The sequence below is a fragment of the Lissotriton vulgaris genome, chromosome 6 (assembly GCF_964263255.1).
Source record: "Lissotriton vulgaris chromosome 6, aLisVul1.2, whole genome shotgun sequence".
Lineage (NCBI taxonomy): Eukaryota > Metazoa > Chordata > Amphibia > Caudata > Salamandridae > Lissotriton > Lissotriton vulgaris.
The window spans coordinates 491,162,668-491,187,823 of NC_141694.1; the positions used below are offsets into that span (position 1 = coordinate 491,162,668).

The following is a 25,156-nucleotide window of genomic DNA, read 5'->3' on the forward strand; positions in this document are numbered from 1 at the left end:
GGCCCTGCAGTGCGGGCAGATCCTTGGAATCCATGGACTGCTTCCCCCAGATCCTTGTATATCTGCAAAGTTATCTTAGACTCTATATGCGCAAGTGCAAGCATGCAAGAGAGCACCCTGTAGTGCAGAAGTGTCTTCAGTATCGAAACAATATGCACTCTGGACCCTTATTCCATGGGAATTTGTTTATCTGGAAGGTAGCCCTAGGTTCCTTAGTAGTTAAATTGCAGGAGCGCAGGAGGGGACCAGGTGGGTCCCACAACATTCTGTAGTTCATTGTCTCTACCCCGCAACCCAAGGTTTTTGCGGGGGAGAATGTGGTCTCAAACTCCTGAGACTGGGTTGTAAGAGGGGCCCTCAGCATCAAGGGACTCTGCTCCCGGAAAGACCTCTGTGTATCTGTGAGGTGTGTCTAGACTATGAGGGTAAAATGCAGAGGGCATCAGCATCTACTGTCACTCACTCTCCAGGTTTATGTTTATCTGCAAGGGGCTCTTTCACTGATGGGTGCAGTTCTACTGCACCCATCAGTGAAAGAGCTGTCCCTAAGTTCCCTTAAGACATTAATGTCCCCCATATGTTAATCTTCTTCCACTGTTAAGATACTTTTTGACTTGCTTTTGGAACAATGGCCTCTCTAATTGCTGTGTTTGCTTTGAGCTGTTTAAAGTGCTCATGGCAGTGCTTGCATGTTTTCTTTCTGTTTCTTTGAAATGCAACTGTTCACATTTTGAATGAAACATGCTTTGTAGTAGAAAAGCAAGATCTAGTCTAGAGCTGCCTAAGATAATGTTGACTTTGTGTTAAGGTTTTTATTGTTTATTTTGTTGTAACAGAAAAACAGTATTTCACGTCCCCATATGTTCAGAAGGCATGACTTGACTCTGATTCATTTGGCAAAAACCCTAATTTCCTCTGTTGCAGATCATATAGCATATCACCTAGACGGATATTTTGTGCTGAAATAACATATGTTTGTTACATCGCTCAAATGGTATTAATTTAATTGACCTAAGAAGGATGAAAGACTGAGTGGCCTACCATGATACAAACCTCCCCACTCCCTCTGATTCACATCCCCCTCTTGACTGATTATTTCACTACATAATTAACAATGGCGTTAATAGGTATGGTTCCATTCAAGCCATCTCTGATGTCACTGACACATACTCCCTTTCCAAATCCTCTGTATTATGTTATGTTATGTGAACTATTTTTTATAAAATGCTCAAATACCCAGGGGCATCTTGGTGCTGTCTTAACTTAATTCAGTGTGAAAAAAATCCCTACTTTTTTGGGGAGGTAAGTCAGTACACTCTCAAGACTATTGGGTAAATAGCCAAGTTTGTAAGGTTTTTCTAGGTTTCCTAAGGTTTTGTAGCAGATGAGCTAAGTGGCCTGGGAGGGATGTACCAAGAGAAGATGTGTCTCAGGTAGGCAGGATCTGAGTTGTGTAGTCATTTAAAGGCAATACATAGTGCCTTGAAAGCAATTCACTTTTTTACAGGTAGCCAATGTAACTCCTTAACCGCCAGAGATGCTGAATAGTGCTTAGTGATTCCAAATAGTACAATTCATTAACGAGTATTTGCTGCATGTTGGTGCATTGCAATAATCTAATTTTGATAATGTTAATGCGGTGACCACTGTCTTTTGCAGGTTTTTAGGGAAGAGTGGAAGGATTTTCCTAATCATCTTGACAGTGTAAAAAACAGATAATGTTATCTGGTTGATTTGGCTTTCAAATGTCAATCTGTTATCGAAAAGGGTTCCTATATTTCTTACCTTTTCTACTAGTGTAAGGAGAGCACTCATTTCCTGAGGCCACCAAGTTGGAGACCAAAACGAGTTGTTTTTTCCAAACAGGAGCACCTTATTTTTCCCGGAGTTTAGTTTCAGGCAATTACTATTATTCGCGTTTCCTATATCTCTCATACAAACATGGAATTTGACAGCAGTGTGGTCCAGATTGCCTGAAGCCAAGACCACAATCTGGGTGTCATCAGAATAAGATATAACTGTGAACCCAAATTATTTTATAAGGTTAGTTAGTGATGTGACATATACGATGAAAAGAGTGGGCATTAAGGAGCACTGCTTATGGGAAAACAAAAGTGTTGAATACACATTTGTCTAGGGCGATGCTTTGTTCCCATTCTGACAGAATATATTTTTGAAGGGGTAACGCATTCCCCTAATTCCTATTAAGTAGAGACAGCCAACCAAAAGATTTTGATTGACCCTGTCAAATGCTGCAGAGAGGTCTAACAGGATCAATGTAGCATTTTCTTCTCTATCTAGAGAAGACCCTATGATCCTTGATGCCACAATCAAGGCTGATTCTGTACTGTGTTGGCTTCTGAATACGATTTTAGTTGGACCTAATAGGTTGTTTGCATTTATAAAAGAAGCCAACTCTTGGTTTATGGCTTTCTCTACTGTTTTTGCTTCAAAGGCAGCTGAGATATAGGCCAATAGTTGCTCGGATCTGTGGAGGGGGGATTGGCCTTCTTTACTTAGGGTAGGATGGATGTTTTTTTCCAAGCCTGAGAGGGACTCGCTTTGTTTTTCAGCCTCCTCATAACTCCACCCATCATACCACAAGGAGAGGCTTTGAAGCTAACTCTCAGTGAAGTCCACTAGCCTAGTCCCTTCACACAGTCTGAAGAATTCCTTTTAAAGTTTTGGCCTGTTTATATCTTGGAGATGAAATATAATACTGCCTCTCTTTAGGCCTGGAAGTGTTTTGGGGCTAACCTCCAATGCCACCTGCGTAAGGTAACCAATTGATGTGTTTCATCCTGGGTGTGTGTGCTTTTTTGGCAAGGGGGAGGGTGGTCTGTTGCATGAGGAGCAAAGAAACACAAGCAGGATTCAAGCTGGAGCAAAACTCGAAGAGCCTATTGGGCGCCTACTTTCAATCTTTCAGTCACATAAAAGCTTTAAAGAGGATCCTAGCATTTTTAGGTCTCGCCTCTCAATGCGCATGCGCATTGAGCAGAGCGAGACTATAGCGACTTAAACAGACTTTACCCAACTGGGCGATTTGATGCTGTGCCCATGCGCTTTTAGGTCAATGCGCAAGCGCATTGACCTAAAATGCGCATTCACATCATCAAATCGCCATCTGTTCCCTCAGCCGCACTCCTCCCACACCTTTGAAGTGAAGCTTAGCTTCACTTCAAAGGCCCCTGCTGCTTCACACCCTCATCGCCGCTCTCCCCGCTCCGCCCCCTCCCCTGCCGGCCGTGTCGCATTTCTCCTCCCCCCTCCCCACAGCAATGCCCTCCGTCTTGGTTTTTTTTTCATTCCACTTATTGCCCTGACTACCACACTTGCCACTGTGGACTCAAATTGACCCTCGAAGTACAGCACAGACGATGCCTTTTAGTTCCATTGGTTTATTTACATGCTATAGATGGAGGAGAAACGTGCTAAATAATAGTAGTTGTCATATACAAGCATGTCCTAGTAAAGCTATTTGTATGTTGATTACTAAGGGGTGCCTTAATCAGTAGGGGAGACGGGAGGGCTGCAAACACATACAGCAGAGAGAGGGGCCTCAAATCTGCAGGAGCACATCCCCGGAAGCTTTGCTGCCATAACTTAGTCGAGCATTCATTGCACGCTCATTTCAGCAACGCTACCCTTGTGCTGTGCTGCGCTGCAATCAGAGTGGTTTACGGGGGGTTTCCAATGCTCCCCGCACCACTTACAAATAATTGTAATACTAACCAAATTACATAAATAACGCATTCTATTTAAAAATCAACGGATATCTTAAAAAAAGGACAAGGTATCTCGTTCTCCTCCCGCCTCCCTTCATACACATATGCCACCCCTTGCCCCAGATCTATCCCCACCCGCTGTCCTTCTCCATCCTCCGTCTGCCCCTGGGATTCCTCACCAGGATTCTGCCTATTCCACCACCACCGCTCCTTCAGAAGCGTTTCAGCGGCGTCCGTTACCAGGGCAACAATCAGGTTGAAAGGCCGTGTGCACTGTGGTTGTGCCGGCATATTACAACCTTAGACTAATACTCGCAGGGAAAGGCGCAGCCATATTGGAGTGTAGCCGACAGTCAAGTCTTAGTTGTACGTGAAAGGGCAGAAGTATGAAAGCTCGAGTAAGTACGACCCAGGCTTAAACTTATATTGAAAAACTTCAATAGCAAGTGTCTTCATATTTTTAAGTGTGTATATTTATTTTCCATTTCAGAATGTTTGATTCTATTCCTTTTTTAACTGCACAGCATTTTTAATATTGGCGAACAGAAGTGTTTTGGTTGTTACTACCTTTATCAGAAGGCTATACTTTTGTATTTAAAGATGGCTACTTTGCTGATGTCTGACTTTACTTTCAGCTTTATGCAAACGTGCCATTATGCATTGAGCATTTTTGTATTGCCATTGTGCAAGCGCATACAAATGTATTTTATTTTATTTTTATTTTATTCATCACACACCCTCACATCCTCTCACCCTCACAAACCCTCACCCTCACCTACCGTCACACCCTCACCCACCCTCACACCCCCTCACCCTCACACCTTCACTCATCCTCACCCCCTCATCCTCACACACCCTCACTCACCCTCACACCCCTCACAACCCTCTCACCCAGCCTCACACCCTCACCCTCACACACCCTCACCCTCACACCCCCTCACTCACCATCACACACTCACACACCCACTCACCCTCACCCCCCCCCTCACCCACACACCCCTCACCCTCACCCACACACCCCTCACCCTCACCCCACTCAGTGCTACAACACATGTGTGTGTAGGTGCAAATGCAATGTTCTTGGATTTTCGTCACAATAAAATACACTGAACATAATCTTCACAAAAGTTATTTACAAACGTTTAAGCTATTGCCATTATAAATCACAATAACTTTTATTTAAGTATTAATTATTTACAAAATTAAAAGCCATTGTTACTTGTAATATCAATACATCTAAGTCACATAAATACAACACACATTGCATTACGAATGCTATAGGTGTCACATTTGCGAAAGTTAAAACTATTGACATTGTAACTGACAAAGCTATTAATTTTGCTATTTTCAAAACCAACACATAAATAAAAAAAGTGTCGTTTACAATACCAATCGCTCAAACTTTCCTAATGCGAGACCTATTGCATTTCCAATGCTTGTTTACTTTGTGGATAGAAGTGCAGCATAGGTGCAGGCCTAAAAAATGCAGCTTTTGGAACAAATTTGCCTTGAGAGACGCTAATACTAAAAGTGAGAACCTTCAAAATGGCAGTGAATGTTTGAAACATAACAATGCTGGTTGCATGCCCTGGGTGTTTACTTCTTTAACTATGTTTGAATGTGCTCATCTTTTGTAGTATTAGGAGACAGAAGCACAGTTGGAGTCTTATTTGCCCAAGTTTAACCCAATTGGTAAACTAGAAGACTATTGATTTCAAAACAGTACCAACATGTAGGTGCTATACAAATGTTTAGTGTCTGGTATGAGTGCAGAGTGAGTGCAGTATGTATGAATGCTGGAAAGGGTCAGAATATAGAGTGAGTTGTGCCTGCATGAATGTAAGGTGACTGAAGTGTCTGGTGTGAGTGCAGACCGAGTGAAATATCTGTGTGAGCTCACAGTGAGTGTTGTATCAATGTGTGTGCAAATAGAGAGTAAAACACTTGTCTGTATAAGTATAGAGTGAGTATTGTGCCTGTATAAGTCGAAAGTACAGATTATTAAAGCCAGACCAATTGTAATTTCCAATTCTTGTTTCTTAAATGGAGGAATATTCAACTTCTTGTTACATCGCCTCCAGTACATTGTCTGACTATTGCAATGCTCCGACTACATTGACACAACAACTACATTGTGGGTCAGTTCAGGGTTGACAAACACACCTCTAGAGTTTAATCTTCTATTTTAAGGTTTGGACTATTCACTAAAATATAATTAAACACATTTGAATTTGATTACATAATTTTGTGGGTAAGGAGGTTAAATGAAAATTAAATTATGGTAAATATATTGAATTAAATATAGTAATACATTAGAAATGGGTGAGGTAAGCTCCTCATTGATATATCAATTAGATGTAGCTATATTTAAAAAAATATTAACATATTTATGAATCAATTTGAAGCCAAGGTTATTCATTAAAATACAATTCATATTATATTATAATATAATTATAAGTAATAAGATAACATTTTAAATAGGAACGTTTCATCAAAAGACCTCCTCCTGAGATATATGAATAACAAATCACAAACCATAGGAAATAAACAAATGACGTCAAAATAATTCCACTGTAAACTCCTCAGAAGATATAGATAAAATGAATAGAGTGGTAAAGGTTACTTATTTAATGTAAATACATTACAAACTGAATAAACAATTAAAAGGTGAGCTAGTATAATAAAATAATGTTCACTTACTTCTAAGGAGCAGTGAAGGTTACCAAAATAAATATCTATAAAAGGATAATCTATTTTAAGAAAAGGTAACCCATATGAATTATTTCCCAAAAATGTAATATTTGAAAAGGATGTAAAAGAATTCTAATAGTATTTATTTACAACATTGTTAAATAATAAAAAGATTTTTAAATGAGAAGATATTTCTAAAGGGAAAATATCCATATTCTCAGACTTCTGTAAAAGGAGAATACCAGTTATTTCCTATTAAAAACGTAGGTCCACTTAAGGCTCTTTGTTAGTTTGCTAAATACAATTCTTTTTTAAATTAACTATATTGAAATAAATGGTCTGAGATTAAATGAATTAGAAATTGTTTAAATATATTAAGGATTTAGGATTAGGTTTTGTACAGTAATTAACAAAATACAAAGAGAGAAAAGGGATACATTTACAATTACAATAAACAAATAAATAAAAATATTGTAAATCAGTAGATTAGGGATATGGGGTAGTAAAATAAATATTAATCTTACCTGGCTGATGCGGTAGTAGGACATACAGTTGTGACGATTCAGTGGTAGGACGATGTCATAATGGACACTATTGTAACATACAACCACACAGACAATGAAGTACGTTTTACTGTTTGTAGGGTCATCGTAAGGGTGGGCGGAACTCGCAGAGTTTTACTCTGCGTAATTGGGCAGAGTTACCTAAAACCTCGGTGAGATTCTGTAAAGTTCTGTTAGCTGCAGAATTCCGGTCAGCAGGACAGATTTTTTGTGCCGGGATGTAAAATTTGCTCAAACGGCACCACGCAGAGCACCAGAGGCCTCTGCTTGTTTCTGCAGCAGGTGAACCATGTGTGAGAAAAACTTTGCCACTCAATGGTTAGTGGAGTTTTTACCAAACTCTGCGCTCCAAGCAGATCGTTTAGTGGGAAAAAGTACGCCAGAAGGGTGGAGTTTACCGGCCACCTATAGTGTAGTCACTCTGAATAGGTCTGTCTAAAGGAAATCCCACCCCTGTGATCTGTGAAATGCTCTGTGGTTCCTCAAGGACCATTGTGTGCATTTCATAGTTTGTTGGACATGTATTCTTCAACCACAAAAAGTTAGCCACCTGGCTCTAATTTGGAACCAGTGAAGAGTGCTTCACTTTTCATTGTTTTGTATGTGAGAAGATTCTATGTCGGTAGTGCTGTTAATTTGGAGCGGTGGAGGACATGGCTACTGATGCAACAATAATAAGCAGCATTACCCATGTTCATGAAACTGCAGAAAATGGGGATGATTTGGTTAAAAGTGAAAGGAATCGTAGCACTGCAAACGTTACCCTTCATCTATTGTTTCAAATATTTTTCCATTCCGTAGGAAGATATAACTCTGAGTGGCAGACATGCCACGTGATATTTTTGTGAGTTGACTTTCATCTGAGATGAACCTGCCAGTAACAGTTTAAAAAAGTTGAATAAGAATAAGCACCTTGCGCCCTAGAATGAGGCCTTGCACCCAGTGCTTGTTTTCAGTTCCTCTGCCTTGCGATTGTTGTTTCATAAATGTCACTGGTAGCACTTAATATAAGCACACATTTCACAGCTACCCATTATTGTGTGTGTGTGTGTGTGTGTGTGTGTGTGTGTGTGTGTGTGTGTGTTTGTTTGTTTGTTTGTTTGAGAGAGATAGTCTGCAGTAGATTGAAGAATATGATTTGGTGATTGTGGCATTCTGCACCTACATTTGGACCGAAAAAGTCTCTCTTGTGTTTTTTTAGAAAATATCAGGTTTTCTGTCCTACATTTAAGTCCTCTAATCGGGCTGTTATGCAGAGTTTTTAATGGAAAATCTTGAAATGGTGGACATAATATCTGTTAACCATCTGTTTTGCTGAATGCATTTAACTTCAATGATCCCATATCGAATCTTCGATTGCCTTGTTTTTATCGAACTTGAATTTGCCTAGGTGAATTTTTCCACATAATGAATTCTCTGGCCATGTAACAAAACATAAAAAGACTTGTACATCTTTCTTTGAATAATAAAACACTAAAAATAAAGTCACTTCTTGTTTTATTATTTTCTTTTCTTAGGAGTTTAGATGAAATTTATCAAATGAGAAGATCACGTTCTCCAACTAGACACCATGATGCCTCTCGAAGTCCAGTTGATCGTCGACACAGAGATGTGGACAGTCAGTATTTGTCAGAGCAAGAAAGGTACTTTTCTAATAGAAAATAGTTGTTCTTTTGTTTTGTAATCCATATTGTATGTAGTGTAAACATATATGGGAAAATAGTCGAAATAGCAAGAACAGGTTGTTCTTTGTTACAGTGAAACATTTGTGTTGTGTATTATAGGAAATATTTAATTAAGCACACTATGGACAATTGCTGATAGGTCATGAAATAAGAATATTTATTATTCCGATATCTAATAAGAAACAATGAAATTGCTCATCTCCTAACATGTGTGCATGCTTATTTCCACCTATCTAAATGGATTGCTAAAATAAAATGGAAAATATGTTTTAGTCATACTGTAGAAGGGCCGTACTCCCCTCATAGCAGATAAGGACAATATATTCCCTGTTTTCAAACATTCACTATCTCTCCTGGCCACACGGTGTTCATCTCCAACTGTCAGAAGAGCCTCCCCCCTCAATTAGGCTTTACTTAGTCACCAAAAGAATGTTGATATTGTATTATTAAAGTTTTTAAAAATTACATTTTGTCAAATGTTACTCTGTCCCTTTAAGTTAATGTATGTTTCCCATTTATGTGGTCAATTTGAACTTAACTGTTGAGAAGCAATACATGATGGTATTTCATTCTGTTTCTAGATGAAAAGGTATTGAATTTGACTCGTTTTTTTCTTGACTGAATGGTGGACAGTTATACTGCAAAACACCCTGGTACCATTATTATCTCTCTGTAGTCTATCGAATCACATTTAAGCGTTGGTCTTCTCAAACCCTTATAATAAGCTTCTCTTCATTCAGTAGGAACGTTGCAAATTTGATTGGCATTTTTGAAAAGTACTATAGACTGCTAGCAAACACAGTAATTTTTAATCAATGTCATGCATAAAAGTTTTTGAGGGGAATTGATGAAATCATTGCACCACCAGATAAGCAAAACGTAGTTTAGACTAGCAAAACTGATAAACAAAAGGAGAAATAACTGCTCTTTAAACCTGTTGAAACTTAACTTTACACCCAGCATGCTGATGACTCTGATGGATTGTGTTTTATTTACTCGACAACACTGGCCTCTTTAATAAAGTTTATCCTGCCAGATAACTAGAGGCGATACTCAAGCTTAACCTTCTCCTCATATATTTCAGTGCGTATATGTAGCACATTACAAACTGGGTTAGCCAGTAGCAGTGACTTCTCACTGGTCCATGTTGGTTGTTTGTGAATAAGACCTCAAAATTGGGTTTCTCTAAGGATAGACTTTAATAATGGGTGTTTAGAATTATTCCATCTTCAGGATGACTTGTATCTTGCATTGTCATATGTTGCGCTGAGTTATAGGGCCATATCATAAATAGCTGTGATGGTTCAGTGCAGGGACGAGCACCTATTTTTGGCCTTTGTGCTGTCTAAAGTACATATATTTAACTAAGAATTTCTCCAAGTTAGTGCATGAACTGCAGACAGCAAATCTTACAAGAGGGAGAGACAATCACTGGGGACAGACTGGCCAACGGCTGGTCTAACAGGTCAATTAACAGCCTGGTTTTTTGGTTGTTTGTGTGCCGAATTTTATGACCTAGTGTGTTGATTGTTTTATCCTGGTATTATCTCAAACATTTCCTTCAGCAAGTACAAGGGCATGCAATCACCCATATCTTGCAAAACATATACAGCTCATGTTTACAAGTTCAAAACTGGCCTAATTTGCAAATGTGGGCCACTTTTTCAGTTTTCTAGTTCGCTAATGGAGGGTCCTCTTTTATTTTAGTGTCAGGCCTGTTTTTCTGCCCCAATCTGACCAAAGTATAGTAATTTAATGAGTGCTAACATGACGAGTGCACTGCAGGTCATATATGTGATGAGATGTGATGTGGTGTAGGTGATGGAATGCAAAATGTTACGTAGACTGTAAAGGTTTATGACTAATATGTTAAAGTAGGAATGCGCAAACTAAGGTTTTCCAGCAAAGGAGAACTAGCATTGGCAAAGCCAATAGATCTTGCCTTGACATTGTGTCATATCTCTTTGTAGTGTTTTTTTTAAGTACTGTAATGTTTAAATGACGATGAACTAATGGATTTTTTCAGAGCAATATATATTTTTGTTATAGTTTTATTAGTTTAAAAAAAGAAATTATGTTTTTCTCATCATGCAGAACTTAATGAATCAGCCGAATGATAGGAGCTAACTACAGCATGGACTTGTTAGTAAATTCGAATGTAGATACAAGTTGTAAGACAGCAACACAAAGACAGAAGTACATGTAATTGTAATAACCTTCAAGAGATAACATGGGAAGGCAATTGCTGCCATTACCTAAAGAAATACTCAGGGCCCAATTCCGATGCGGTTAGGAGTGGCTCCGACCCTTGGTCGGAGCCATTCTAAATGCATCTGACTTGCCGTATGGATTCCATTCCGATTGAGCCATTCCAATGGGCTTGGTCGGCGAGGAATCCAACTCTTTTTTTCCGGATGGCTTCCGATGGGCTCGGAGAGCCTGTCCACTGTCCGGAAACCATTCAGTACTCTTTTCGGCCGTGGGAGTATGATGGCAGTTTCCCATTGCCTTTCTGTTCCGGTCTTTCCGATACAGAAAGACAGTGTGAAACTGTCTTATGGGACCCCCGCAGGGCACCCATGGGTGTGAGGCCACTGAATTGCGGCCTAGGGGGCACCTATGGTACGCCCTGTTGATCCCTGCACCCGGTGGCAGGCACCTTGAGGTGACTGTCACAGAGTGCAGGGATGAAATGCCCCTCTGCACTTAGCAATGCGAGGATGCATTCCATCTGGAATGCATGCTCCCATTGTTAAGTTTAGGGTTGGGACCGAACAGGGTTCGGTCGCATCCTACTTGCTGGTCTGGAAAGGATGACAAGAGGTCATTCGGTTCCATTTCCTGACCGATGTTGGACATGCTGTGGTCTGTCTGACATCAGAATCGGCCCCTTAGTTGGAGGTGCTTGTAACATTGGAATTTATTGATTGGGCTGACCCAGAGGAAAAGTAAGCAAAACATGTCAACTTTTCCTACAAGGATGCAAAAAGGCAGCGTGAAAATATTTTTTCTTTGTGATTCAGTTATTAAAAAAGGAAAATGTTTTATAAGGCAAGGATTGCATGTTCTCGTTCCATCGTACCACTGGATTAGAAAAAGCATGAGACCGTTGCTATTTGCAAAACAAAGAAAATGACACACTTTTTGTTAAAAGTAAATCACCGTTGACGATGAAATCCATGGCAAAACAGATTTTTGCGCTTGGTTCAAGAAGTGTAAGTACCAGCAAAAAATATGCCAGTCAGTAGTCAGGCCTGCAATAAAAAAACTTTACTTGCTGATGTAAACACTTTATACAGTAAGCAATTCGATTTACGTGGGACTAAAGTAAATGTGTTGTATTTAGAGACATAAGTAGCAAATGTAAATGTAACACCACTATAAAGTGCATTCAGAAACTGAAAACCTGTACAACCTGAGCACAGACACTAAGATATAAAGTAGTTATTCACAACAGCTTTAAGGAAGTAACTTACTCTTCCCTCTGGCTTTCTCTTACCAATCCCAAGTTCTTTGTAAAAACTATTGAACAAGGAAAGAATAATTTAGAATAATGTTAAGGCTTAATACATTAGGAATGCCAATACGTTTTCATCCCATTAGGCACTTGTCCTTCAATTTATGTTCTATTTGCTAAATTACAATACCACTATTGCTATATGTGCACTCGGGGGGAGTTAATGCCACTCTTACCAAACTTATACAGGCTTTGTGCAGTTGTTAATGCCCTTAAAGGTATATTTTGTTTTACCTTCTTCCCTTGCCATAACAAAATATTATGTTACAAGTTCTTTGCGTTCTCACAGAAATCTTCATCTGTGATGTAAGGAGAGACATATTGCCTTACCTACCAACCTGAGCACAGGCGCTACAAAAAGAAATAATTATTACTCTTTTAACAAAGAATGTTTAGGTTCATGTTTTTTCAAAACTAAAAGATAAACAAAAGAGAAATTGATGCCAAGGCTTAAACCCCTTTTAGGAGTGATGAGAAAGAATATTTTTTAAGGCATCGCCTACCATTTGACTGGTGTGCAGAAACTCAGCACAGCTACATTGAGTTAACTATTTCTCCTCTTTTGGTCATAGCATTGTAAAATTCAACTGAAAATCAATGCTAAAAGAAAAATATACGAAAGTAATGCTAGGGACGTGAACTCATTAATTGAATGTAAAAATTGCATAATGTCAGAACATTGAAAATCAAAATAACCCATTACTTTAAAAAAAATGTTGTTTATTGTAAGCAACTTACAGGAATCATATACTGTCGACATTTCATTACATATGTTATAATTCTTCAGTTAATCAAAACATCTTTGGTAAAACCACAGTTCATTATGAACATGCCTTCTACTACTGCTACCAGTCATAAATACGCTTGCTTCATACTTTTCTCCCATATAACTTGGATGATATTTTCCTTTTATTGTCCCTCATTATTGAGGGCCTGATAATGATGATGGTGGGACCGCCACCTACAGCCCATCCATGGCGGTGCCACCTCCATTGTAATCCTGATTACCGCCCGCCACATTAGGATGGCGGATGGATGGTTGGCAGTCGAGTAGACCAACTGCCATGTATCCATCCATCGGAGGGACTTGTATCACTACAAAAGTGGCAGTGCCTACCAGGCACAGCTGTAAGGATTACCATGTCCTTTATCCTGCCTTTTCATGGCGGTTTACCCGCCATGAAAAGGCAGGCAGAAAGGAAAAATTGGGGAGGGGGTGTGGCCGAGCGCCGGCGAAGATGGCAGCCTAAAAGAGGAGCTCTGTCCGAGCTACACTGTCCCCTTGAAATATCCTGCCTGAATCTGCCCTAGGAAGTACCCGCACCCGTTCCCCGAGTGACTGGGACGTGCGGCAGCTGCAGCGCTTGTCTGCGTTGTCCGAACTCCCTTGTGGGCCGGAGTATCGCCCCCGAGTCGCCGGGCCGGGAGTGCAGCGCATCGCTCTGGAGCCTCGCACCCGCATCGCGGGACCACGCGAGGCCCCGGCTTGAGGTCTGGTCGCGGCCGAGTGGAATCCTTGCATGCAGGCTCCGAGGCAGCCCTAGGGGCGGAGCGGCGGCGGGGGACAACGGCGGCTGGTGTGTCACTGTGCGAGCCTTCGACTGGGGCGCTTTGGGAACCTCGCACAGAGGCCGTGGGAGGGCCCACCCTGGCGGGCAGCGGACGGGCCACGGGGCGAGGCCTGCACTTGCTGCCGCCGCCAGAAGCCGCAGATATCCCGTGGAGGCAGTGCGATGATCAGAAGGAAGGTGAGGGGGCCCCCCGGAGCTATCCTGGCCCAGGGAGTGGCGGCCACATGGAGACCAAGGGGCTGGAGCTGCACATGCCAGAGGCCGACTGGTGCAGTGGGTGCCCATACTTTGGGAGGCAGTGGTTGGAGGACTTGAGCCGGCCTGGTAGATCTGACGCAGTGGAGAAGGTGGTGGAGTAGCTGGGCCCTGCCATGAGGCAGGCGTAAGATAGAAATGCATTTGCGTCTTAGAAGTGGCGCAGTGAAATCTCATAGATTTGACTGCGTCACTTCCACAACCCTTCTTGCCTCAGAAACCCCCCCCTGCATACATTATACCTGGCGCAGGTATAATGTGGCACCGTGGTTTACAATGTGACTCATCTACCTAGATGCGTCACTTTGTAAATATGATGCAACATTGCCCATTTTTTACACCACTGGTGCATCACAAAAATTGCCACACCGGCCGCATAAAGTGAGTGACACGTCTACAACAATGATATCGTCGACAACAACTGTGATGATGACAAAGTTGACGTTCGGAACGTTGACGAGGACACCATCGACACAAGCATTATCGGCAAAAGGACTGTTGACTAAGAAACCATCATCAACGGTGAAACTACTGGCTTCAAAATCATCGAAGAGCTGTCAGTGGTGGAAAAAAGATCTCCGCTGTTGACAAACATAACTACGAAGTCGTCAATGACATTGTCGATGGTGTCATTAATGAGGGAAAAAATGCCATCAGAATTTTGGAATACATATCTCCAAGCAAAGTCTCTTCTCTCCCCCAAGATACTTGCTTGATGAAGAAGGTTCAGACAATGAAGACCCATTTGAAGTGGCCCATAGTCCTTCAGAGCTGAATGTCAAAATTCAAGAAGAGGATGACAAAGAATATTACGATGATTATTATTTCCCAACACTAAAGCATTATGTAGAAACACCTAGACAATAGATAAAGCAGTTCCAACTTTATAGTCACCCTCCAGTTCTGGAAGGCACGGTTCAGGTTCCATTAGCTTTGGTTCAAGACCTCCAGAGCATGTTGCAAAAGTACTATAAAAGATTTCCGAAACCTACAAAGGCAGTATCAGAATCACAGTCTATGCATCCAACTCAAACCTGGATGTCAAGAGCTCCGCATCCTGTAACTGTTCCTCTGAGACCTAAGAGGACTTCAAATATGGCAGTCAAGTCATGTCAAGTCAAGAGATTTATATAGCGCGCTACATACCCATAGGGTCTCAAGGCGCTTGAGAAAGGGTGGGGAATTACTTGTCGAATATCCAAGTTTTGAGTTGCTTTCTGAATGCTAGGTGGTTCTGAGTAAGGCGAAGGTGAGTGGGAAGTGAATTCCAGGTTTTAGCTGCCAGGTAGGAGAAGGATCTACCACCCATCGTAGTTTTGTTGATGCGAGGTACAATGGCGAGGGCTTGGTTGGAGGATCGTAGCTGACGGGAGGGGGTGTAGAAGGACAGTCGTGTGTTGAGGCATTCAGGTCCAAGTTCGTAAAGTGCTTTGTGTGCGTGGGTTAGGAGGCGGAAAGTAATCCTCTTATTTACGGGGAGCCAGTGGAGGTTTTTCAGGTGACCAGAGATGTGTTCTTTACGTGGGATGTCTAGTATGAGTCTGGCTGATGCGTTCTGTATGCGTTGGAGTTTTTCTGGAGTTTTGCGGTGGTACCGGCGTATAGGGTGTTTCCGTAGTCCAGGCGGCTTGTGACCAGTGCGTGGGTGACCGTTTTTCTAGTTTCGGTGGGGATCCAGCGAAATGTTTTTTTGAGCATGCGAAGGATGTTGAAGCAAGATGATGAAACGGCGTTGACTTGTCTGGTCATCGAGAGTGAGGAGTCCAGGATGACGCCCAGGTTCCGTGCGTGGTCCGTCGGGATGGGTGCTTTTCCAAGGGCCTCTGGCCACCAAGAGTCATCCCAGGCAGAGGGGGAGGTGCCTAAGATGAGGACTTCTGTTTTGTCTGAGTTCAGTTTCAGACGGCTGTGCTTCATCCACTCGGCTACTTCTTTCATTCCTTCGTGTAAATTGGTTTTGGCGGTGTTAGGGTCTTTGGTGAGTGAAAGGATCAGTTGAGTGTCGTCAGCGTAGGAGATGATGTTGAGGTTGTGTTGGTGTGCGATGGTCGCGAGGGGGCTCATGTATACGTTGAAGAGGGTGGGGCTGAGTGACGATCCTTGTGGCACGCCGCAGATGACTTCAGAGGCCTCTGACTTGAATGGTGGGAGGCGGACTCTCTGGGTTCTTCCGGTGAGGAACGAGGTGATCCATTCCAGTGCTTTTCCTTGGATTCCGATGTTTCTGAGGCGTTGCAGGAGGGTGCTATGACAGACTGTGTCGAAGGCAGCGGAGAGGTCGAGGAGGATGAGGGCGACTGTGTATCCATTGTCCAGTAGAGTTCGAATGTCGTCTGTTGCTGCGATAAGTGCGGTCTCGGTGCTGTGTTTGGCTCGGAAGCCAGACTGTGAGGAGTCGAGGGATTTGTTGGCTTCGAGGAAGGTGGCGAGCTGGTTGTTGACCGCTTTCTCGATGACTTTGGCCGGGAATGGAAGAAGCGAGATGGGGCGGTAGTTTTTGAGTTCGGTGGGGTCAGCTGTGGGTTTTTTCAGAAGGGCGCTGAGTTCTGCGTGTTTCCAGCTTTCCGGGAAGGTGGCGGAGTTGAGGGAGCAGTTGATGACATCTCGGAGGTGTGGTGCTATGATGGAGTCTGCTTTGTTGAAGATGTGGTGAGGGCAAGGGTCTGTGGGGGATCCAGAGTGGATGGAGTTCATCAGGCGGATGGTGTCCTCGGTAGAGATTGGGTTCCAGTGGTTAATGATGTTCTAGGGGGGTGAAGGTCCTGCAGAAGGTTGGGTGGGTTGGTCTCCGGGTCGGTTGTCGAAGCTGTTATGGATGTCTGCGATTTTGTTGTAGAAGAAGGAAGCTAGGGAGTCGCAGAGGGCTTGGGAGGGGGTGATGTCATTGGAGTTGGCTGATGGGTTGGTAAATTCTTTGACGATGTTGAATAATTCCTTGCTGTTGTGGTCGTTGTTATCTAGTCGGTCTTTGAATGCGGCTTTCTTGGCAGACCGGATGAGTTGGTGGTGTATGCGGGTGGCGTTTTTGAAGGCGTCCCTGGTGCTGGTGTTTGGGTCTTTTTTCCAGGCCTTCCCAAGGGAGCGACAGAGTTTCTTCGATTTCTTAAGATCATCATTGAACCAGGAGGCGTTTTTGCTGCCTAGTTTGATTTGACGCAGTGCCTCCTGAGGATGAATCAGCCTCCTCGGTGAAGACAGGGAAGAAGGGGAAATCCCTGACAACCAATCTACTCCCAATGAATGGAATGAATATTTCATTCCAACACCATCTACACCTGCACCACAACCAATTGACTCTATACCTGATGAGATCATAGACTTTCATAATGTCATGGAAAGAACCTGAAAACGGTTTCAGTTACCTTTGACTATTAAACATTTGGACTGTTTTTCATATGATTTTGAATAGGCTACTAAATAAATCAGTTAGAGGAAACCCAATAGTGAATTATTTTGGGGAAGAAGGGATCAAGATCAAGATAATGGAACCCTACAACAGTCTCTGCTGTTTTGCCAAGACTACACAAAAAATACAAGGCAGCAGTTACAATTTAAAAGGCATGGTTATAACCTCTCCATCCCAATAACCGATTGAAGCAAAAGATTCAACATTTATACACCATGGCCACAGATAACATCAGACAGGTGGGTGTTAGATCAAATCACCGACGGTCATACTGTAGAATTCAACCACCAAACATTCCCTCAATGGGAGCACCTCATCCTCATTTACATTTGCTCACACATGATGTTCTGGTAATGCTATAAAAAGGAGCAGTAGAGAAAGTACCTCACTCCTAAAAAGGAAAGAATTTCTATTTCCAATTCTTCTTATTAATAAAGAAAACAGGAGAATGAAGACCTATTTTGGACCTGAAGCAGTTAAACAAGTACCTGAAGAAACAATCTTAACGCATTGTTACTCTTCCAAACATCCTGCATCTCCTCAATCACATAGATTACATGTCAACCTTGGATCTACAGAATGCTTACTTTCATATCCCAATTCATCTCAAACATTGCAAATTCTTGAGATTTACTACTGTAGCTTCATTCATTATCAATTCAAAAATCTCCCTTTTGGGCTCAAATCAGCCTCCTGTGTTTTTACAAAATGTTTAGCTCAAGTGGCAGCTTACCTAAGACAAAAGTGCTTACAGGTATGGTGCCTTTATCATTCCATACCTCACTAACTAGATGACGAAGGCACCAACTGCTCAATTTCAAAAGCAACAAGAGCTTGTCTACCACTGTAAACATTTATGTCTTACCATCGATCATCAACATTTTTCTCAGAGTAGTTCTGGGTCTTTGAATAAGGCTCAAGCTGTTAGCACAAATGCTACTGAAAATAATGTCCTCTGCAATTTCCCTAGTACTTTTTCCCCACTTAAGAATGTAGCCCTTACAGGAAGAGTTAGACAGGCAATGGATTCAAATGTAGGGATCATTTGATTACCTAATTCGGATCACTTCAAACATGACAGCGGCCTTTCCCTGGTCGGGAAAAGATAGCAATCTGTCAACGGGGGTTATATTCCTCCCTCAAATATCCGAATGTACCATTAGCATGGACGCTTCCCTAGAGGAATAGGGCACTTAACTTCATGGTTTAAAAAAAAGTGGGAAAGGATCTCCACAACATAGGAAAATGCATATAAATGTGCTAGAACTCAAAACCATTTAATTGAGTTTCCAAGTATTCCTGACAAGAATAAAAGACTTGTCAGTGTTGATCCGCACAGACAACTACCATCATGCATTATGTAAACCAACAAGGGGGCACACGATCTCTAGCCCTATTGCAGGAAGAACAAGAAACTTGAAAATGGGTGCTGCAGAACCAAATAACAATAAGAGAAGAACATGTTCCAGGCACAAACAATATTCTGTCAGACACATTGAGCAGAAACAAAAATAGCTGCTCTGAATGGGGGCGCAATCAGAAAACTTTGGACAAGATCTTCCATCAGTGGGGCAAACTGACACTAGTTATTTTTGCCACACAGGAAAATCAAAAATGTCAATTTATTGCGGCTGGTCGTGGAGGAATGCGTTCTCCATGATTTCTCAGCAAAATGAAGAGGGAACCCTGTCAAATAATTCTGGTTTCCCAAAAATGGCCTAGATAGCATTGGTTCACAGAAATGTTACTGCTATTAGAAAGGATTCACATCCAGCTAAAACCCTTACTAACATTATGTACAATGAACCGCAACCAAGTACTTCTTCCGGACCCAACCTCCTTAGAACTTATCGGCCTGGCTCCTGAATACAATGAGTTTGCAAGTATGAACATCCCTCAAGACTGCAAAGAGATTCTTGTGAAAGTCTGAGCTGATGCCACTAATTGGATGTATAAATTGATATGCTGTTCGAGACCGTAAAATGATGGATAATCCTTGATTTTTGTTGTATACTGATTCTTATAACTGTCTGATACCTATTTTGTAAAGTTTTTATAGGGATTTTAGATTGTATAAATGTGACACGCTTTTATGAATTCTTGGAATTCGAATAAAGTTGTTTTTTTCTTAAATGAAATGATATGGAAGCATTTCTGTTTATAGTGCAAGCCAGATATCAGTCCATCATCCTATGTTAGCACCACTGGAACACATTTTACCTTACCTCGTATTATTGACTGAGTCAGGATTGGTCCATGCTTCTATTAAGGTGCATTTAGCAGCAATTTCAAGATACAGAAGATCGACTGGTTCACAATCATTTTGGTCTAGTAGGGTTTGTGAGCAGTTTCTTATAGATGCTTAGAGTCTTCCCTCCAATTAGTATTTAGTCCAAACAATGGTTCAAGGTATTATGAAAATATGAATTTCACACACAATCAATAAAAATAGATTAAGCTTTTTGGAAAAGGAAACACTGTACTTTACACATACTTAAAAAAGTAACCAGAGAAAAACGAAGAAAAGCTCATATCAGAAATATTAGAAAAATGTACAAAATGTTTTCAATATATGGATAAAATAAATTTTGAGACAATGCACTCAGAAATAGACACTGGTACATATAATATTTGTTGTGCAATACAAAACCAGACAAGTGTCAATCAGAAGGGATTATATTGCAAGTGAGGTTCAGGGCAACACTGAAACAACAACAGGCAAGACGATGCGTCCTTCGTTAATTACGGCCACATATGCGTTTCGACCTTTGTATGATTACATGGTCATCATCAGAACATCAATTTAACTGAGCATCGAAGAACATCTATTAAATACCAAAATTATATTCATATAGGTATATAAAAACAATTAAATATTTATAAAGGGCAGACAAACTAAAGATTTGAAAAAAGAAGAAAAAACCTTACTAGAAATAAAAAGAAAATGTATACCAGCACACCAATTGTGGAGAAAAAGAAAATGTATTAAAAGAAAAACCACAAGTGAAATCCCAACAGTTAAAGAAGAAAATAAATTCACCTATTTCATCGATATACTGCTACCCCGGAGGATTACAAAGGTATGAGTGGTGTACAAAAATTGTACCCAGCACCATGAAACATAGCTGAAATGGAACAGATAATTAATTAACCGATCCGACAAAGTTTTTTCGTAAACAATGTGACATATATTCCACTTATCTCCAAATCAACAATGACAAATTGTGACGTACACAGATTAGGTTACACCTCACCAATGGAAGTTAAAAACTGAAATAGAGAAAAATGTGAGTGAACCAATCCTGTATGCGGTTTTAGGAAGGTTCTAAAAAAGTCTGATTGTGCCACTTACTTCTAAATGCAGTGATGAAAAGTTGTGAAATACACAATTTATATTGATACAATCCATGAATTCAAATTCAAATCTAGTTTATTCGGTTAGTATACAACCATAAAAGCATTCTAAAATACATCAACTATAAAAACATTAAAACATTTATCATAAATCATCACAATGGGATATAAATAATTTATCACAGTGAGAAATAATAAAAATTCATGTAAGGTTCAATTACAAGCTAGGTTATCATTATACATAAAGTGCTAAGTGCATTTAGGGGAGAAGACCATTTTTATCTTTGAAGCCAAGAAAAAAGAAAAATTTCGCCTGGGAATTTAAAACACTAATTATGCTAAAAAATGTTACAATTTCCGTAGACTAAAATCCTTTCATTTCCCTGCCAGATTCAATTACTACATTCCATATCGTCTCCTAATACCTAGTACTACTTTAATGAAACTCATCATTGCAGAACAAACAGTAGAATTTTCCAAAAGTTGCAAACACTCATATCCCTCTAGGTATGTACACAGAGAGATGTTTTTTAGTGTTGGTCTCAAAAATCTCCATCTCGGATCATCATAGAGCTTGCAAAAGAGTATAAGGTGCATAGTGTTTTGGGGAGTACTGTTATCACAGGGACAGAAACTATGGTTTCTGCCTACCCGGTTTGCCTAGGAAAAGCAAGCAAAAAGTGCAATGTACCAAGAAGAAAGCTGGTTTTATAAAAACGTAATCTGACAATTTGTAGAAAAGGCTAGATAGTACTGCTGGTTAGGCAAAAAGGCACATTTCGGGCCAGACATCTGTTGCTGAAAATTTTTCACATGTACCCGGACACTGTATTGCTTCTTGATTATGCCTTTGGCATTTATGGGGATCTTTGTCGGATTTTCATAAAACTCACCAAGCCCAATGTCATATAATCTTTCCTTAACATACCGTCACCAGGGAATAGTCATCACCTTATCAAGGTTAAGGCGGTCTTCCATTATTTCCCTAGTAAACTGTAGTTCTTCTTTCAACCAAATTTTATACCATAAAATCCAAGGGGCCAAGTGTATACGATCCTCCAGCCCTATCAATTGATGAGGGAAAGAGGTGGCCGTACTGGTTGGGATCATCAGTAAGCGTTTTATTAATTTATTTTCTACCACTTGTAACCAGCGGCTTTTTTGATGACCCCAAACCCCTGCCCCGTATGAAGCCGCCGATGCACATTTTGCATTATGTAGAGTGACAATCTGTGACACAGGCCATTGACCTAGATTACAAGCAAACCTAGAAAGCCCCTCCGCTACTCTATTGGTTTGTTGGGCTCTCATTGTAATTAAAAAGTCCCATTTAGGATCCCTGCTAAACGTATTTCCTAGATATGTAACGTTTTCCACGCTTTCGACTGGTTTGCCTTCAACATTAAAACTCCTAGATTCTGCGTGTTTTGGGCCACAGACCATTATATAAGACTTTGAAAAATTAGCCTTTAAGTCTAGCGTCGCCATATAATTTGTAAAGGAGTCCTGGGAAATTTGTAAACCGTTCGCTGTCAGCGACATAAGGACCGTGTTGTCTGCGTACGAAAGTAACGCAACCGGTTGCCCCTTAACTTGGGGGAAATCAATTTTCTGCCTCAACAGGAAATCCTCCAGACCATGTGTGTATACTAAAAAGAGGAAAGGAGCTAAAATGCACCCTTGACGCACTCCTTCTGTTGAAGCAGTAGGCTTGGTTCTTTCCCCATGAGTGCCAAATCTTATTGAGACAGAGGTGTTCGAATGTAATCTTTTATTGATACAATCATCTTACCAGTGGCTGCAAAAAATAGAAGGGGGGAGAAATGAATACTTAAATATTCCGAGCCAAATCAAAATGAAAAGCACACGAACCAGCTAAACAAGTCCGCAAGGCTAATAATAGAACTATCAAACAGCCATTTGGAATTTTGTGATAAAGTTATCAAACCGCAAACTGAACACAGACCATAATAGGTTTATCAACAATAGTTCAGTTATCAAAAGGGGGTCTATGGCTTATAATTTGGCATCTATGAGTTGTAGATATATATAAACAGGGGATCAGGCACACAGGAATCCATCTTTCACGCCACATTTACATGCACAAGTTAATCTAGCAATGCTGATCACAGGTTGGTAGAGCATATCTCCTGTATGCTTCACTCAAACGTGAGGGCTACACTAGAAAAGGGGAAATATTCCCATTTACCTAACGGATCACTACTACAAAGCTCTATATTTTAAGATCTGAACCAATTGTTTACGAGGCCATATAAATTATTCCCCAAACATGCGACAATTTTAGTGCAGTTCAGTTGTTGCCAGCAGTATATGATAGTAAAAAAGTAAACACTAGCGGAAAACTAATGACAAAAAACAGGCTCGCTAAAACTCACATCACAGTTATGCTCCATCTTTAAACGGAAGCTCGATAACTTACTGGGCTACTCTCCGTGTATTGTTGAGGACGGACTTTGGTGAATTATGGAGAAAGTTGTGCCTCTCTCACATGAAGAATCAAACCTCAAATTACAACGACCAGCCACGGTCACCCAAAACCGTTGGCTAACCGTGTATCTTCTTTCCAAGGAGGCCCAAGAAGAAAGGCCTCAAGGAAAGTTAAATCCAAACTAGGCACCATCTTGGAATGTTGGCGCAAGAATCGGATGAATAATCTGTAAAGAAAATAGCCAAACCAATGTCACCCACATTAAAGAGAAATAATTGTGCATCCTTAAAGCAAAATAAATTTAGAAGAGAAAGGCTTTTAAAAATAGCAATCAATAGAAAAAGGGAAAAAGAAAAATGATAACAATTTCAGATAATTTTAACACTTACACAATATTAACAATTTCGCATAATTTTGAAGTCAATTCCCAAACAATGATTAACAGCCAAATTAATAACAAACAATAGAAATATATGACAAATCAAAACAATACAATTAAGACACCTCCTCCAACTTGGCACCTCAATACATTGCTTGCGCACCTCCTGAAGGTTTCATTTGAACCGATACACAAAGTAGATATCACATTTTTACCGTGGAAGATATCATTAATATTATTGGCTCTTACATCAGCAAAAAGAGTTAGTCAGATACAGGCTTTCACAATTAAAGACCTCTTTCTTCAGTTCAAGGATAATACTGTGGTTCTCAGAATCAATCTCAAATTTAGTCCCAAAGTTCCTGCAGATTTTGATCTAAATGAACCTATTGTCGTGAAGACTTTATTTCCAACTCCTCTGGCGAACATGGTTAAAGTGCACTCTAGCAGAGCAGTTTCCACTACGAATACATTGTTCTCCAATGTGCCTCTTGAAAATATGTTGAGCTGTAAAATAGAAGAACAGGCATGCGTTCAAGCAACATTACTGTCTGTAATCGTCCAAATGCAGTAATGCGGTCGTGGGACAAGCAGGGTTAATTCTTTTATTTCAATAAGGTGAGTCCCATATCTGTCTCTAGGCCATACCTAAAAAGTGTCAGCCAATGCTTGGAAATATTGAGGAAAAATGTATGAGCATGGTTAAAAAATATTGCGTGAGGAGGTGGAGAAAATATCATTGTGACTTTTGACAATTTTGAAAGGGAATTACAGGAATAATACAGGTTGAGGCTGGGATTTGGAAAAAGTGCAGGAACAGATTTAGATGCAGAAATTAATACAGGGATATGAATAAATATCACCCAATAGGGTGCTAAAGTTAGTGATGCAGCCTATGTCTTTAGGAAATCGACAGCCTATCTTGTTGGTTTTCATTATGTCTTCAAAATGTACTGGTGTGGTGTGATTCTGCAATATAGTGGTCCTTTCTTGCTCTTGCTGACATCAGTGGCAAATGGAAAAAGAGTAATGTGGAATCACCCTTAAACAGAAGGTGTTTCAACCGTTGAACAGTTCTGCCACTCTACTCTCCAGCCAAAAATGCATTTGGCATACATGGTGATGTAACTTTGTCCTGTATAAAGAATCCGTGTTCCTGAATATGTTAATTTGCAAACACATTAAAATTAGTTGTGCTAGATATTTTAATGTTCTATTCATGAGCAATGTATTGCAGCTTGACCACGATTAATGATAGTTTGCCACACGTGTACTCAATCTTTGTAGGATTTCACGTTTTCCCTATTGCATCTTCATATCGCTGACATTATTCATGATTCATCTAATGCCTCATATTTGTATCTGTTTCACTCACCACCCATGCTGTCTGTGCAGTGAGCTTCTAATGCTACCCAGAGCAAAACGTGGAAGAAGCGCAGAGTGCCTACATACAACCAGGTAATGTCATAATCCAATTATCATATTTGTTAAAGTATAGTTCATCTAATCTCTCTTCAGTAAGCATTCATACAGTCTTGAGCTACACGTGTTGTAAACA

The 25,156-nt window shown here is 40.7% G+C and overlaps 1 protein-coding gene across 13 annotated transcripts in view; it reads left to right on the top strand.

Moving 5' to 3' along the window:
* The window catches only part of RIMS1 (regulating synaptic membrane exocytosis 1), a 1,970,833-nt gene that overhangs the window by 1,225,906 nt on the left and 719,771 nt on the right, over positions 1-25,156 (top strand). For 12 of the 13 annotated variants that reach the window (XM_086926498.1, XM_086926484.1, XM_086926488.1 and 9 more), the window contains 2 exons: positions 8,500-8,625; positions 24,994-25,056. In XM_086926498.1, coding sequence (XP_086782624.1) covers positions 8,500-8,625; positions 24,994-25,056 — 189 coding nt within the window. The remainder of the gene's footprint in view (positions 1-8,499; positions 8,626-24,993; positions 25,057-25,156) is intronic. The other variant, XM_086926494.1, reaches the window with a different exon arrangement.